The sequence below is a fragment of the Excalfactoria chinensis genome, chromosome 1, assembly GCF_039878825.1.
Source record: "Excalfactoria chinensis isolate bCotChi1 chromosome 1, bCotChi1.hap2, whole genome shotgun sequence".
NCBI lineage: Eukaryota > Metazoa > Chordata > Aves > Galliformes > Phasianidae > Excalfactoria > Excalfactoria chinensis.
In genome coordinates this window covers 163,815,273-163,832,016 of record NC_092825.1, presented here as the reverse complement: position 1 = coordinate 163,832,016, position 16,744 = coordinate 163,815,273, and the positions used below count along the sequence as shown (strand labels likewise).

At 40.2% G+C, this 16,744-nt stretch overlaps 1 protein-coding gene across 1 annotated transcript in view; it reads left to right on the top strand.

The window, feature by feature from the left end:
* Positions 1-552: 552 nt before the first annotated feature.
* Positions 553-16,744, top strand: part of B3GLCT (beta 3-glucosyltransferase) — a 44,082-nt gene continuing 27,890 nt past the window's right edge. Inside the window, exons 1-4 of the mRNA XM_072361632.1 lie at positions 553-797; positions 7,772-7,833; positions 10,399-10,438; positions 14,649-14,758. Of these exons, the coding sequence (XP_072217733.1) occupies positions 710-797; positions 7,772-7,833; positions 10,399-10,438; positions 14,649-14,758 (300 nt within the window). The 5' untranslated portion in view covers positions 553-709. The remainder of the gene's footprint in view (positions 798-7,771; positions 7,834-10,398; positions 10,439-14,648; positions 14,759-16,744) is intronic.

The window sequence follows — 16,744 nt, the reverse complement described above, 5'->3', positions numbered from 1 at the left end:
GAGTTTCTAGGAAAAGTTCAGGTTAGCTAGTATGCTGTTGGGCTTACTGGTTTGTAAAAGAGGAAATTTATGGCTTACAAGTGACATCATTGTGTACTGAATAACTGGGTTGGTTATTATTACAGACCTGATTGTTACAGAAGGAGAAAGAACACTGCTTGTTTTCTCCTCCTTTTCCTGCTGTTATGTTCGCCATTCCTTTGCTCCTCTGGGTCTGAAGGCTGGCAGCTCCTTTCTGTCGGGGGGATGTCCAGCAAGCTGTCAGCCTGTGGAGTTCTTCACAGGAACACGATGTTTGTGCTGACGGTTTCTTTATCCTCACTCCGCAAGCCACAGGGGGTCATTTTTTGTTTGTGAACTAGTGCTGATGCTTTTGATCTTTTTTTCATTGATCTGCAGCTGAACAAATCCCATGAACGAGGATTTGTTGAGATCAACGGCCCGGCTGCCTCGGGCTGCGTGAAGCGGAGCCGCTGCCTCCCGCCAGAGGGCGCCGCGGCCGCACTCCGCCTTCCCTCCGCCTCCTCCCGGCGCTGCCGCTCGGTCCTGCCGGCCCCGGCGGGGGAGGGAGGAGAGGAGGGAGCTGGCGGCGGCACCGCCACCCGCCGGAGGCCGCTCGCCCGCGCTCCTGCGGCAGAGGCGGGCAGCGGGCGCTCCGCGCCCCGCTCCTCCTCCCCCCGCCCCGAGCGGCTCGGCGGCCCTAGCCAAGATGTCTCGGGATCCCGGCCGCGGCCGCTGGCTCCTTTTGGCCGCTTGCGCCCTCGTCTTCTTCCTCCTCCCGCCGCTCCGCACCCGGGGTGAGTGTGCGGGGCCCGAGGCGGGACGCCATGGCGAGGCGAAGGGAGGGAACCCGGGACGCTCGGCTCCCGCGGAAGTGGGAGAGGGGCGCGGGACGGAGCCGGACGTGGGGGGATATCAGAGTCGCGGCGACTTTCTCGCCCCGCCGTCACGCCCCGTGCGGAGGAGAGGTGCCCCTTCCCCTGAACTTTGTTGTGGGCCGGGCCGGGCGTGGGAGCGGGTCCCCTCCGCGGCCGCTGCTCGCTGCGCTGCCCGCCCTCCGGGGTTGGCTTCGGGGTGCGCGGCGGGGCCGCTCGTCCTCGTGTTAGAGATAGCGCCCGAGAGCGGGCGGGGGGGGGGGAACGCCGACTGGGTGAGTGTCAGCGAGAAGGAAAAACAAAGCCTCATATCGACACATCCCCTTTCCAGCAAAGTAAAGGGTGATCGGCTTTTTGGCTGTAAAACGTTTCTCCTTTTACCCACGTAGCCTGAGTTTTGGAGTCCTGATACCTTTCTGCTCTTCCTAACGCTGCATCTCACTCTTAGAGTGAGTAGTTCTGCTACGGTGCTATAGCACCCATAACTTCTGACAGATTCTGACAGTCAGGGGACGGCAGCTTCGATTTTCCCTTTGCGTTTATGCATGGGTGTGTTTTTTTGTGGGTACATACAGGTAGAAGGCAGGAGTCTAACAGCTGGGATTTTTGCTTTAGTACATCTTGCTATAGAACCTATCCACCTGAAGCTTTTTGTAGTGCCAGGGCTTTCTTCTGCTTTAAGAAATACTTGGTTTTGAAGTCCTTCCTTTAATAAATACCATATGCTTTTCAGCTGGCAAATTTGCAGAACCATCAACTTTGTTCGTGGAGAAGGAATAATTTGGACTACGTTTCACAGAAGAAAAGCAGCATGTCTGTTAGCAGTTAAGCCACTGTAGAAAATCCAGCTTGCAGGTGGCAGCCTGCAGAATGGCAAAATGTATTCCGATGATTTTGTTTGTATAGGATTCAGGCAACTGGAAGGAAATAGTGGTGATGCTTTTTCTTTCACGGCTTTTCCTGGTCACCTTTTTATGATGATACGGGTGTACGCGGTGCTCGCTCTGGCTGTTCAGTGGTTCACAGTGGTGAATTCAGCTGCCTCCTTCACTTATGAGCTTAAAGAAGTGCAGTAAGGAAACAAATGGAGTTGCTTTTATTTTATGAAAGGCTTCAGATGCTGGATATTTGCTTGCATCACCTCCTCTACTCCCTCCCCTTGCTTTCTCTCCAGTCTTCATTTTACCTGTCTCCATCAGGGTCCTTGATGATGTTAAGGTAGCAACAATGGAGAAGCTTTACACAAACTTGCATGTAAATGCACATAGCTAATTTATTTTGCCTCCTACGGCTCTCATGCTGTCTAATTGTGAAAGATCCCGTCTCTCTGACTGACAGTGGCAGTGCAGATTTTCTCTGGAATCATGTCAATTGGTAGACTTATGTTCTTTGAAAATTCAAGGCATGGGGGGAAACAATGAACCCCCAGCCAAAACAAAAGTAGGCTTTTCGTTCAATTATGATTAGAAGTGCAGGGAGATTTTAAGTATTGTGTTTACTGAGCACAACATATTTGACTGCAGGTTGTTATTGTTATTATCATAGAATCATAGAATGACCTGGGTTGAAAAGGACCACAATGGTCATCGAGTTTCAACCCCCTGCTATGTGCAGGGTCACCAACCACCAGACCAGGCTGCCCAGAGCCACATCCAGCCTGGCCTTGAATGCCTCCAGGGATGGGGCATCCACAGCCTCCTCGGGCAACCTGTTCCAGTGTAAAATTTGTGGTATAGAAGTCATAAAATCCTAACTCTGTAGCTCATTTAAGTCAGCTCACAGCCTGGTGAGATGGTTGGAAAGACTCTGGGCTCAGGCAGACCTGAATCAAACCATCAAGGAGGAAGATGCCAGGCATGAGATCCTTCTGCTGAAATGGATTTTGTCTACAGAATCAAAAGAAATAATTCAGTTTTTAACATCCTTTGCATTTAAAGGACATATAATCACAGATATCTGAAAGCTGCTTATGCTTAAAAGGGTGCTGTACTGAAGAAGGGGATTACATCTACATTTCTAATATGGTTTTATAACGTTAGAGTTACACAATGCATTGCATTTTAGTGGCACAGTACTTATTGCACTTTCCTAGTTGTTGGCACATATTCCTGCAGTTCAGCTGCTAAACAATAAACAGTTGGATTTTTTTTTCCTTTCATCTTTTTTTTCCTTCTTTCCCCCCCCCCATCCCTTTTTTTAGTGCCTTAAGCAAGTCTCCCAACTCACCAAAATTCCTGTTGAAATAATGGGACACTTGAGAGAAATAATTAGCAATTGAAGCTGCTTATGTATCATTCTCTGATTAAGTTACTAGTTTTTGTGGAAATTGATTCAGAAACGTTGCTCAGCTTTTTCAGTTGATTTTTTTCTCTGCTTGCAAAGGAAATAAAGATGAGGTTGATGGAAAGAAGGAGCTTTCTGCCTAACGTTTCTTTGCTTTTCTTACTTTGCCTCAGTTCGTGAGCAGCAAGGAGGGGAGGGCTGGCAGTTGACATGTTCAGCTTCTTGCTGCTTTTGCCACTATGAATGTGTGCTAACAGAAATCAACGTGTACAGTGCATTAAACTGCCAAGTGACAAATACAGCATTACAGAATTCAGTGTCTTGCTGTTTTGTTCTCTTCAGATAGCTTTGTTTCTGTGCAGTTGTACAGTTTATACCGTAGCCTTTTTCATCGTGGTGGTGGCCACAACTTTTACCAGGTGATCCTTTCCTTCTGGCCTCAAGTTGCACCAGGGCAACTAATATGCAACCAGGGTTGCATATTAGGAAGAACTTCTTTACAGAAAGAGTAGTTAGGTACTGGAATAGGCTCCCCAGGGAGGTGGTTGAATCGCCATCCCTGGATGTGTTTAAGAGCCGTTTGGATGTGGTACTCAGGGATATGATTTAGTGGAGGGTTTTTAGAGTTAGGGTACTGGTTGGCTGTGGTTGGACTTGATGATCTTCAAGGTCTTTTCCAACCTGGGTAATTCTATGATTCTATGATTCTTCTTAATAGATTTTACGTGCTCTTGGGGAAGTCAGTGGCCCACTTGAGGTTAGTCTTGCACCAACAAACTCAAAGGGACTGATGGACATTCTGGCTTTGGCATACAAACCTGCAGCTGCAGAGATTGGTGTGCTTCATAGGGAATTCTGTGCTCAAAGAAATAGCCTGTGTTTTTCTGAACTCGTAGTGATATTTGGAAATGAAAAGTTACTATTCTGTTGTTGTTGTTGTTTTTTTTAACATAGCGTCTATAAGCTCCCAGACATGGGTTGTCACTCCTTGTGCTTGTGTGTCTGGCTCCTAGGCACTGTTTCCTAACTACCCATGTTGCCCCTGTGTTGGTATTACACCAGCTGGACTTAACAATGTTCTTTACGCTCCACCTTCCTTTTAGTACATCTCTGGAAGAGGATAGTTCTTTCCAGGCTGATAGATAAAATTGCATAGCCAGAACACTTCATCTTGATAGGCTTGTTACCCGACAAGTGCATACCTGTGATGTTCTGAAGGCTGCTTTGCTCATATCAAGTTGTGTGAACATAACAGATTTGCTGATAAGGTTATGGAAGGACTATGGCACACTCATTGCTAAATAAATTCATATGCTCTGCCTGAATGAAAAGTGTGGTTGCTGTTGAGTGAAGAATCCTGAGGCTTCATGGTGGCAGTCTGTTCAGTGAATGGTTCCTCAGTAGGTTAAAAATACTCAGAACAGTTCTTGTCTCATCTTCAAAATGTATTAGCTTGAGGAAAAATTACACGTACTCCTGGAATACTTAACATAAAAGATACAGAATCATTTCAGTATGTTTATCCATTGGAAAAGAGTGGGAAGCTGTGTGTCTGAAACCACTGAGAATAAGAATAATGGCACATGGAGAGACTGAACACTCATCACTGTCAGATTTCAGCTTAATAAATGGTACGTGTCAGTGTTGACGTTTCCTTATATGTAAGGACAGCTACAACAACAATCATTTTTAACCAGGCTTATTCGTTCTTCTGCCCTCTTTAACACTACAGAAAGATGGATGTGGGAAGTAGTCCAGGACAGCTGGTTGATTTCCAGGGCTCACCTCCTGCAAGCTCAAGAGTGATCCATTCCCACATACAGGATGGCAGACAGAGATGGCTGGAAGCCCACATGGATGAAACAATTCCTGATAAAACTCAAACTTAAAGAAAAAAACTACATGAGAGGTAGAAACAAGGTCAGGTCACCCTGGTAATAACATAGGGACGCTGTGTGTGCAGTTATTTGCTTAGGAAGACAGAAGTCCAGCTGAATGTGAGGGATGTGGAAGGCAAGAAGGGCTTCTACAGCTGTATCCACAGCAAAAGAGACAATAAGGAAAAAGTGGGCTTGCTACCAAATGGGTGATGTGAGATGGTGAGAAAGGATGTGGAAGAGAATGAGGAGCTCAAAATCTTCTTTTCTTTGGTCTCTACTGGTAAGACCATCTGTCAGCAATGCCAGGGTTGTGGTAAAATGTGTGGGAGGGTCTGGAACAAGGAGAACTTAAGGAGGGGTTCCAGTTATGGGGAACATTTAAGCAAGTGGAACATACAGAAATTGTGGGGCCTGATGGGAGGCATCTACTAGTGCTGACAGAGCTTGACATTCTCACTGCATGGCAGCTCCTGATAGATGGCCACTTCTTGACTAAAAGAGAGCAAATATCATGCTTGTCTTTAAAAAGGTCAAGAATCTGTGTCACTTCAATGAAGGCAATGGGAAAATAATCCCAGAAAAACCATTTTCAAACACATGAAGGACAATAAGTTTATTATTATTTATCTGTGTTGTAAGAAGTACTCCAAACCATTGGTAGATAACACCCTGCACAGTCTATTCCAGTTTACCATGCTTTGACTGGTGAAGCTGGATTACGTGATCATCAGAGGTCCTCCCAAACCTCAAGTATTCAGTGGGACTGTGATGCAAAGATGAAGTTGGTTATTAAAATAATTTCCTGACGAGTTTTATGGACTCTCAAAAAGTAATAGGAAGAGGTCTTTTTTTTTCCAGGGTTATCTGAGTATTGTTTGTTCTGTTTCAAGGATAGAGAGTACATTAATATTTTATAAACCCTAGAAGCTGTATGACATGGGTTATTTAATATTATGGTGAGAGGCAGCATCTCCTGTCAATCATGGCTGTTTCAGGTCTCTGTATGCCGTGCCTCAGCTGCATAATAAAACCTGAACATTGTGAAAATTCTGCTTGCACGCAGCTCTGCAAATAAGCCAAATTTATGGGGTGATTATTCTTTATGTTAATATCGTGTAATTAGTGCATTTCCCAAAATAAAGGTGTTTTGTTTTGTTCTTATTGTTCAGATTGTGTTTAGTAGAACATGTGGATCTGGTTTGTGTGAGGGAAGGTGATGATCAGAACATGCTGTCAGCAAGGGGTATAATAGTAAGAGTGAAACAATTACTGTGCCCTTTTGAAATAGAAGTGCAAAATATTCCATGAAGACGACACTAGGGCGACACACACAGCTCCTATTTTGTACACTTCTTCCTGGCTAAATGTTGTCTGGAAATTTGGCTGTGGTAAATGTAAGTCTACCATGTCACACAACTCCAAGGTATTTTGTGAAATTCAGCCTCCAGTTGGAAGAGCGGAGTGTTGCAGGTAATCAGAGATGGAACATCACAGGCTTTAAGCAGCTTCTCCCTTGCCTATGTTCCCAATTTCCAGCCTAAGGAATTGAGAGTTGCTGGTAATTCACTTTGAAATCAGTTTCAAATGGTAAATAATTTAAAATTGCAGTGAGGCACTTCGTTTGAACACGCTGTGTTTTTCTCAGTTTTTAAGGAAATTATGTACTTGATCATGATTAATAGGACCTTCAGTGCCTTCCAAGTGATAGCAATTAGCTTTATTTTGCATATCTTTAGTATGTTTAAGAAGAAGAATCCTTATAAGGGATCTTAGCAAGGTTTTCATATGTTAAATAGAATGACTGCTTTACTAGTGAGCAAACTGAGACAAATTGCTTAGACTACATCAGCAAGAGAACAACCCAAAAATTATAAAATCCTTTATTATGATTTTTGTCTGATGCAATCCAACAGTATGTGTGTAGGGTGGTGTCAGTAGAAAAGGTTTTAGATGATACAAGGTTTGTGTAAATTAGCTCTTTTGGGTCTCTTCTTTATTAAACATTAGTTTGGATCTCTGAGACAGAATCACAGAATGACCCGGGTTGGAAGGGACCTCAAGGATCATGAAGCTCCAACCCCCCTGCCTGGCATGGCCACCCAACTTCCACGTTTACTAGAACAGGTTGCTCAGGGCCCCATCCAACCTGGCCTTGAACACCTCCAAGGATGGGGCATCCACAACCTCCCTGGGCAGCCTTTTCCAGGACCTCACCACTCTAAGTTGCTGAGACATCAGCAGCTGAATTTGTTCAGAGAGAGCATTCAAGATGCAAAATGAACATCTTCAAATTTGACACAATTTTGCATCATATCACAGGTATCATATCTGTGATTCCAAGTGAAGCTTTGATAATCGAAACTTCAGCCTAAAGACAAGGAAGAGTACAGATCCCTGTGTGACAGCATGTTATGCTGCTGTCAGATGAATGAATGACTGAACTGAACAGATATGGTTGGTGGTTGGTTTTTTGTTTGTTTGTATTTAATGGGATTTACCTACCTTGAAGCCAAGATAAATTGGCTTCACATCAGAGTGATTTTTTTTTTCCTAGCGATGCACAGGAATAGAATTACCAGGTAGTAAAAGCACAGATTCTTACAGAATATTGATTACGGTTATCATCAAAATAGTATCATTTAATGTAAAAGTATAAATAATTTTGCTGCAGAGCTTTGTCAAGTATGAAAACGAGCTCCTATAATTTGAAAAACTGTCTGCTTTTTCTTTCAGCTTATGCTTTAAATGTAGTTCTTGAAGATGCAGAAGACAAGGCTGAAGTACCAGTGCTGCAGGTAATCCATTTTAATTGCCAAAGCAGAAACATTTTACAGATGTTATAAATTGATCTATAAATGTGCAGAGTAAAAAGTATATATCCATGACGTGGGTTAGTTTGATCGTTGACTTCAGTGATATGAACTGCCACATGACATCCTTCTGGTGTGTAAGATATCTTTTGTGGGACATATATTATATGTTACACTAGTCTTACAGCAGTGCTAGCATCTTAACTTATCTCATGGATTCTCAGTACTACTGGAATAAATTTACCACCTTCGATTCTTTCTTATGTTGCATTTTCTGATTTATGTTGATGTTTTTCTTAAGGTAATTAGGGTGGTTTTTTTTGGTGATGATGTGACACGTGTTTTTCCAAGATCAGCAGAGGATTCCATTAGAAAATTACAGTTAAAGGAATCCCCAAACTTTGCTGTTTTGTATAGCTGCTATGGGCAGATAGTGCTGCTGCATCTGTCCAGAATCATTTTTGAGCACATAGCGTTTATTACTTCAGAGATGTGTTTTCCTTTCTTCTCCATTTTGTTAAGTATACCATGCATTGAAAGGGATATGAATGTCTTCCTGTCTGATTAGCTGAATGATTTTTTGCTACCCACATCGCGTCTCAGGTAAAGCTTGCATATGAAATTTCAGATTAACAGATTAGAAGAACTAATAGTCAGAAATAGTCTTACTGTTCAGTTGGAGAGCATAAGGGGGATTGTGCATGTCCTTTAACAAATGTTTACATTCAAGTAGTACATAAAAAATACACACATATGTGCATGTCTATACATTTGTAGCAGATATGTGTGTATAAATAAACAAGATCTAAAGGGGAAAAATCAGAAATAGTGGAACTAATCAAGAGGCAGAATCTATAAAAGCCATATAAATCTAGATTTGATCTAAATTTGATCTTGCATCAAATGCAATAGAAGTATGGTCAGAGATGTGTGTTTTTAAATTTGCTCTCAATGATGACTGCTGAATCTACAGGACTTTTCCTGGCTTAGAGAGATCCCCACTGCAAATTTGTGATCTGCTATCTGGGAACCTAGATAACGTAATCCTGTTTTCATCACTTACATGTTGCTCTCAGTGAAATGCCAGTGTTGTCTCATTCCAGTTTGAGAGGAGCTGCATGCTAAAGAAAACATAACTGGAGTGAGAATTGTGGTGAGAATTGTGCAAGTGACTTGGATTTCTACTGATTGCCTCAATTCAACGTTAAAGTGTAATTACTTTACCACTTGAATAAAATGTTAAGAGTGCTTAGGGCTTTTCAGTAGCATTTGATGTCTAATATATGTTTGGCATATGAATTTATGTAATTAGTTGTTTTAATGCTGACATGCACGACAACAGTTACTTGAATCATTTGAACATGAAGATTTCCATGCCGAGAAAGGTATGGAAAGCTTTTCTGAACCCAAGGGCAAGGGAATAGATTGTTACTTTTTTATTTCGTGTAAATCCTATGTATAGTGAGTTTACTTCGTGGCTTTCAGAGTTGACCAGACTTTTAGATTACTCTGACCTGAATTCTATTGCTGTGTCTGTCTCTGAGGGAGCAAATTTTATTTATTTATTTCTTTATTTTCCTGTGATGTAGGTGTCTTTTCTGAAAGGTAATCTGAGAAATGTACTTTGGTTTGTGTATTACCTTAGCTACTGTTCTGCTTGTAGACTACAATGTGTATGTAGCTGCTATTCTGATTATGTATCTCAGTGTAAAAATAGATCTGGACAAAGGAAAAATCACCTGATGCAAGCAGAACTAAAAGGGTTAATTGGATGTGGCATTAAAAAAAGGTGAGGGGGGGAGAAGAAAACATTTGTAATGTAATTTGTAATGCTTGTAAACATTAATTGTCACAAAGATAGGAGAACTTTATAAAGGCTTGCTCCCGAAGAGTGCTAAGTACAATATTTCTCTGTGTGAAGGACTCAAAACACTTGAGCTAAGATAAATCTTAAGAACTCCCCTTCTACAATTAATGAAGAGAATTTTGGTTTCACATTCAAACAAAAGCACTGAGGTGTTAGCAGGAAGGCCCTGTGCAATAAAAGGACACTCTCCTTCCTGCAGTTTCTGTAGGAAGTGTAAAGTTATTTCTCTACTCTGATATCTCTCCACCAGTCACCAGTTCTCAAACAAGACGATTTCACCTAGTCTATTACTGAGAAGCAGCTCAATATACTGGAGATATTTTTTGTGTCTTTGTTTTCCAATTATTGATACAACTCCACTGTTGCCAATCCTTGAACACTGTTGAAGTTGAGTGACAAATGGACCTGACCTGAGTAAATCCCAACCTTTTCATATTTACAGTTTTGACATAAATTGCTTTTGGGGTCTTCCTTAAGAATGACATTTCAATGGATGTTTGACAGTTTCTTATTCCAAACTTTGTGCTTTGATCACAAAGGGTCTGTATATATTCATTAAAAAAAAAGAAAAAGAAAAAAAACAAAAAGAGCTGAAATTGTTAGTATTGAAAGCTCCAATATAAACTGAGTCATAGATAATTGTTCTCTCACTATGGGTTTGTTTTTCATTTTTCCCCTTCTAGAAGTCTGAAAAACGTGGAACAGTGAGTAAAAGGAGCAAGGGTAAGTAAAATTGTTCTGTGCAAGCTTGTTCTAAGCCAATACTGAAGTTCACACATCCTTAATTTTTTTCAGTCTGTTTTTAACATAGCTGTCTTTTTTTGTATAAATAAAATATGGTCATGCTTTGAAAAGTAGCTGTGAACAGTGGCTAAATGCTCAACAACATTGTTAGTTGCTGATTCCCAAATACGGTTTTCCTTGCTCACACAGCCTCATCAAGCATATGCTTCTTGATCTGCATTTGTATTTGATATTTTATCGCAGTTAAGTTTATTTTCTCAAAATGTGCAGTTGCGCTATGAAATTAATGCATAGTTTTGTGTAGTATATGGGTTTTTCAAAATCAATTTTCATGCTAAAAAGTTGATATGAAACTGAATGTTACCAAGTCTGCCAGGCTCACATGGTAATTATAGTGACTGGAATCGCTACGCGTAACTTGTTACAACCAGAAGCAAATATTTAAGAAAATGTCAAACACTAACAGCATACTGAATAGTGAAATAAATGTGGAGTGCTGCGGTACTTCTCACTCATACAAGGTTGAGCACAAGATCAGCTTCTTCTAAAAAGAGGAAGTTGGACATGTTTCTGTTGTAGCAGCTTCTGGGAATTTGGGATTTCATTCTGACATCAAAGATGACTGCCAGGAATATTTATCACGCTTGTACAAGAACTCTTATTGCTACTGAGGAGTTTTGGGTTTTTTTTGGTTTGTTTGTTTTGTGTTGGACATCTTTGGATTTAATTCCAAGCTGTGTCCCTAGTGCGGATAACTACTCTCATGGAAAATAATTAAATCTCCCATTTTACCATTAAAAAGTCAGGGCCCTTTAATAGAAGCTTTTTTCACTCTGCTTTCCAGTTCGCCCTTCCTTCTGTGGTGTCGAACAAATTCCCTTTCCTCATCATGTTCTTTCATCTCTTTCTATTGAGTCTCATAGCACAGCCAGGTTCTTGTTGCTGTTTGGCTCTCAATGCTGTTTTTTGTCACTCCTTGCAGACTTATTGTGTCTCACTTCATAAAACATCCAGGGTTGCACTGACAGTCAGGTTTTGTTTTGCTTTTGCCGTAAGTTTTACTATAATCTCTGTTTACATACCTTTTTATATGTATAATGCTGTTTCTTAGGAAACATACTTAGAAGTGCTACAATAAAACATTAGTGATGTAGCTACCATCATCTGTGTTTGTTTTTGTTTTGTTTGCTTTTGTTGTTGATCTGTTTCATTTTGTTTTGCTTAAAAGCAAACAAAGGAAAGTATTTTATGCATTAGGTAACAAATTTTAGGTATGTGTTGCAACAGTAGGCCGTGGAAGCAGACGATACTGGTAGTTTCAATTAAGGATGAGTCTGTAAACAGATGGGAAGAGAAAGAGGCAGTTATCTTCCAGCATTTCCTAATGCAGTAGTTGTGACTGCTGGTAGAGTTTGAGCAGCACTGTATAAATGAAAATTGCACTCTTCCCATGTCATGTTTCCTATTGCTGCCATTAAAGACAATAAGCTGGACTTGATGGACTTGATGCATCATCACCTGTGTTCTCTGTCTTTTTTTAATGGAGAAAAAGTCCTTAGCATAGGCGTGGAAGAGAAATATCAAAATTCTGATGTTTTAGTCGCTCAAAAGACAAGTGTGTGATACAGTTGAACTTTGTGTTCTCATGGTTAACATGTGATGCAGCTTTCAGGATCAGCTGGTGCTTATCGGGCTTCTTGCAGGGGTTTGTTACAGCCCAACCAAAAGTCGATGCCGCTGTTGGATCACCACTACCGCACCATGACGAAAAGTCTTGCTCATTAGATGGGCATGTAGGTACTTAAATGGTGGGTACATTTGACCCCAAGTGGTAGGCTGCATAGCTGACCAACACTATTTTCAGCTTGTAGCATATCTGAATAACAAAAGCAAGTGTCATGGTTTTGTAATGTTGCTGTCAATATTCCACATCATAACATCATGCGCAGTATGGATCATTAAAAGGTTCATTCTCCAGTTCTGTGGAATAACAACGTCCCAAATACTCAGCTCTCAGAAGAAAACTACATATCCCAGAGGACTTCGCAGTCAGAGATAAGTCACGGGAGGAGGACATATATAATCTCACTCCCAGGCTGGAGCTCTCTCTCTCTCGGACTCTCGGAGAGTGGGAAGCGTTCCAGCCATGTCGCCTAGAGTTCACAGTAGGCCTTTCGGTTTTCGGGGACTCTTTCTCTCTTTCGCTCAATTTATTAGCCTCAATCATATTGTATTATATTGTGTTACCTTATATTCCGGTATCATATTTAGTAAAATAAGTTTTCCTCCTTAGATTGCCGCTGCTGTTCTCTTTTCCCATTCCCCTTTTCCCTTCCCTTTTGGGCTGGGGGCCCTACAGGGCAGCTGCCCCTGTCACTAGCACAGGTAAATCTAGGTAACCCGTGACAGCAAGTCTGTTCTTGAGGTGAGGCACTGGCTATTTTAGGTAAGTGTAGCAATTATTCATCTGTCATATGCAGAAATGTGACAGCTGGATTCTGGGAGTAACACTTCTCACTGAAAACTTTGCATGAGTTTAATATACATCATGATTTCTGAGAACATATATAACATTTTGTTGGTGAGTATAGACAGAGTAGATAATTGTGAACATTTGTTGAATATGTATCACTGTTTAAATGAAGTAGATGGCATTGGTATTGCAAATCAGTGGAGCTAGTTGTAGTATAAAGACAGCAGAGTGGAAAGATCATTGGGTAAGCAGTGTGTTGATTGGAACTACTGTACTGACTTCTCTTTGTTTGGGAACTCAAGGCAACATTTAACTTGAGTGTTGGAACGGGCATCCCTGTTCACTGCAGGGGAGTTGGACTAGATAGCCCTCAGAGGTCCCTTTCCAGCTCTGAATTCTATGTTGCCTAGAGTCAATGCATACTCTCTATAATGCATGTTGCTGATGGCAGGTTGTTAAAAGCTCATGAACGTTCTATTCCACTTAACAAGGAGATATGGCTATATTAAGACACAGAAAGTTTCAACCTTCCTGCTTCCTAATTTTGTTTTTCTTTTCCTTTGTGAGCTCAGCCTGTTCTTCCAGTCAGTGAGCATTTGAGATCACCAAGGGTATTTTCCAGTTATGGAAAAGCCTTAGGGAAACAAAAGAGGAAGACAACAAAAGAAATAAAACCAATGCATCAGAGACTGCTAGTTACTAATCTTCCAAACGACTCCGTTCTTTGTCTTGCTTGGTTGACTGTTTCTCAACTTGAGAATCAGTTTATGTGTTCAATAAACAGTTTTAAATTGTACATGCTTTCCATTGATACTTTAGTACTGTATATGTATTTCCTCTTAGAAAGTATTTTGAAGTGCATATAGAGAGGAAATTATTTCTGTGGGATTCAAACAGTAATACAAAATTGGGTGTTAGATTACTCTTAGAATTCTGCTGTGGGGATGTCACAGCTGTTAAATGCACTGTAAGTGAAACTGGATGTAATTCAGCTGTTTGCATATCTGTAAGTGTACCGATACTACAGCAGTAATTGTATAAAGCTGTCTAGTTGTTGCTTTTTATCTCTGGGGATATTCTTAATGTTCTGCATGTAGATTTAACCCTTCGATGCTTAGTGGCATCAATTAGTAAAATTTTAACTTTTGCACTGATTTTAACTTCTGCATAGGTAAATTAGTAGATTTAGTGCTAGCTAGTCAGTAGTTGCTATTCATATGATTTGACTGTGAAGGTTTTTTAAAGTAGTTTATAGGGTGGGTCAGAGTATGAGGGAATGTTACATGGGCAAAAGAAATTGGAATCCTAACTTAGCTGTATGTCAGTGCTTATGACATCTGCACAATTTTACATTTTCAGGGTTTATCTTGGAGAATAAACTCATAAACAGAGTGAAAAAGATATTGAGGAAAAGCAGAAAAACATTTAACTGGCAGCTTTGAGCTGTCATAGGTCTAACGTGGCTGATATTATTGTGTGCTTGAGTTTATTTGTTGCTGCAGATCTCATGTCATGCTTTTTATGAGTTAATTCTTTAAAGGGCTGTTTGAGATTTGTTTGCGTGTGTTAATGATGCCTTTTCACTATTTCATGAAACGTTTGTGTAAGTAAAGAAATAGCTGTATAATAAATTCCCCCACACATACCTGAGTTTTCAGTACCCTGGGAGTAAAACTGAAAATAACTACCTTTGTCTTTTTATTTTCTGGTTCACAGAATTGAGAGAAGTTATTTTTGTCATCCAGAGTCAAAGCAATTCCTTTCATTCCAAGAGAGCAGAAGATCTAAAAAGAGATATTTTAAAGCAGACTGCAGATCTTGGAAAGGTATGTTTAGGTTGTACAGATTGTATTTTGTTATGTATGTTTCGCCTGCATCTTACTAAAAGAAGGAAAGAAAAGCTTTTATATTTCACCCTTTTCTGATCTACTGTGTTCCTTTTATTGTCTTCTATATGCTTGTATGAAAACTGTTTCAATGATTATTCAGTGATTTAATACCATAATTTATCACTAAATAATTTTAATTTGAACAATCTACCTTTTTATAAAATGTCTCTTTAGGCTTGAATGGCATTTGATATGGAAGTGATTAAAAAAATATTGAAGTTTACCCCCATTACTGTAAAAGTCTGATTTTTTTGTCTTTGTTTTTAAGTAAAATTGAGATTTTTAGTTCTATTTTTCTGTTTCAAGCTCTCTTTTACCACGTCCCTGTATGAAGCATCTGCCTCTATAACCTCGTGAAGCCTCTTGGTGCCTGTCTCATCTTTATTGTGCCTTTGAATTGTAGCCACAGTATCTATTGTCCATTTGCGTATTGCTGTTAAGTTAATGCTGTTAAGCATTAGCTACTTTAAAAATCTGCTGCTTTTAATGATCTAGCCTATACAGATGACAGCACTGCACTATTTCAATACACTGAAATATTTCCTTGCTTAAGTGTTGAGGAAGGGGGTGGAAAAAGAGACTAAATAGCTTGCTTGAATTTTAATGTGTCTATTCACCACACTTCTATCTGAAATGATCTGTCTCTAAATCGTTCTTTCTCATGTTTTGGCCATCTGCAGGAAACAATTTTTGGGGGTTTTATAGAGGCTATTTTCTGTGTTTCTTAGTTTACCAGTGGGACGTGCAGTCCTTTTGTGGGTTGATTAATACTTTCTAATGTTCTCACTAACTCTACTTCCACATCTGTTTTCAGATTCTTGGGAGAAGCCAGGTGAAGTTGTGTTGTCCAAAAGCTCATTTAAATATTTCTCTGTTCTACAAATGCAGTTCCCACTATGAGTTCTGACATCAGTATCTCACCTGAAAGAAATTCTGAAATACGACTACATAGAAACATTTTTCAGAGTTGTTTCCATTTTCTTTGGGCTGTGGTCATACTTTCCACATTTTGTTCCTTGTTAGAAGTGTTCCACAAAGGAACTGGCATACTTTCCTACAGACCTATGTCAAACTTTACAGCTAGAATTTTTGAATGATTATGAGTATTGGAGTAGGTCTGAACTGTTCAGTGTTTTACTCTCACTATAAAGCTTAATAGAAGTGTGGTTATAAAATTTAGTGGAAGTAATTCCTGCTCACTGCAACTTAGCTTCTTAATCTGTATATTGAGAAAATCAGTATGTTTGGAAGAATACAGTGTAATCCGTAATGCATCTGTTGCTTCAGCGTACAGATTTCTTGCTCAAATTTTAGGTTCTGTTCTGAAAACCCTTTCTCCTGCTCTCCCTCCTTAATGGCTTCCCATCCCATGGAAGCTTATTCCAGCTGAGGCTAATCAGCCTTTTTCGATCTTGTAGTTTTAATGAGGTTTAATGGATTATATTTAAGTGAAGTGTTGTGATACGTTCTCCTGCCCTGTAGAAAATCTTTTTCCTTATGGTTAATTTTCCTCAATGTCAACTTGAACTTTGTTTTTTTTAGAGCAGATCTGTTTTATACATCTCTTTAAATTATTTTATTTCCCAGTGTTATTAGATCAATTGTTTTTTGGCTTGGTAATGTGTTAGCATAGGGATCTGTTTCCTTCCTATGAACAGCTTGCTTCTAGCTTCAAGGATTTGTTTATGTCAGATAAACCCAGTACTTTCACAAAATGTACCTGTCCCATTCATTCTTAGAATGTTTCTTATAGTTCATCTAGTAAATGTATCTTTTTTGGTAAGTTATTAAGAATTAAGATACTCAATTGAACGTGGGGGCAAGACCTCTGAATAGCGTTCAAAACTGAATAGTGTTCAAAAAGTTCAAAAGTGACTACAAGAATGAAGTTAATTAGCTTTTTATATTGTCCAGTTCAAAAAG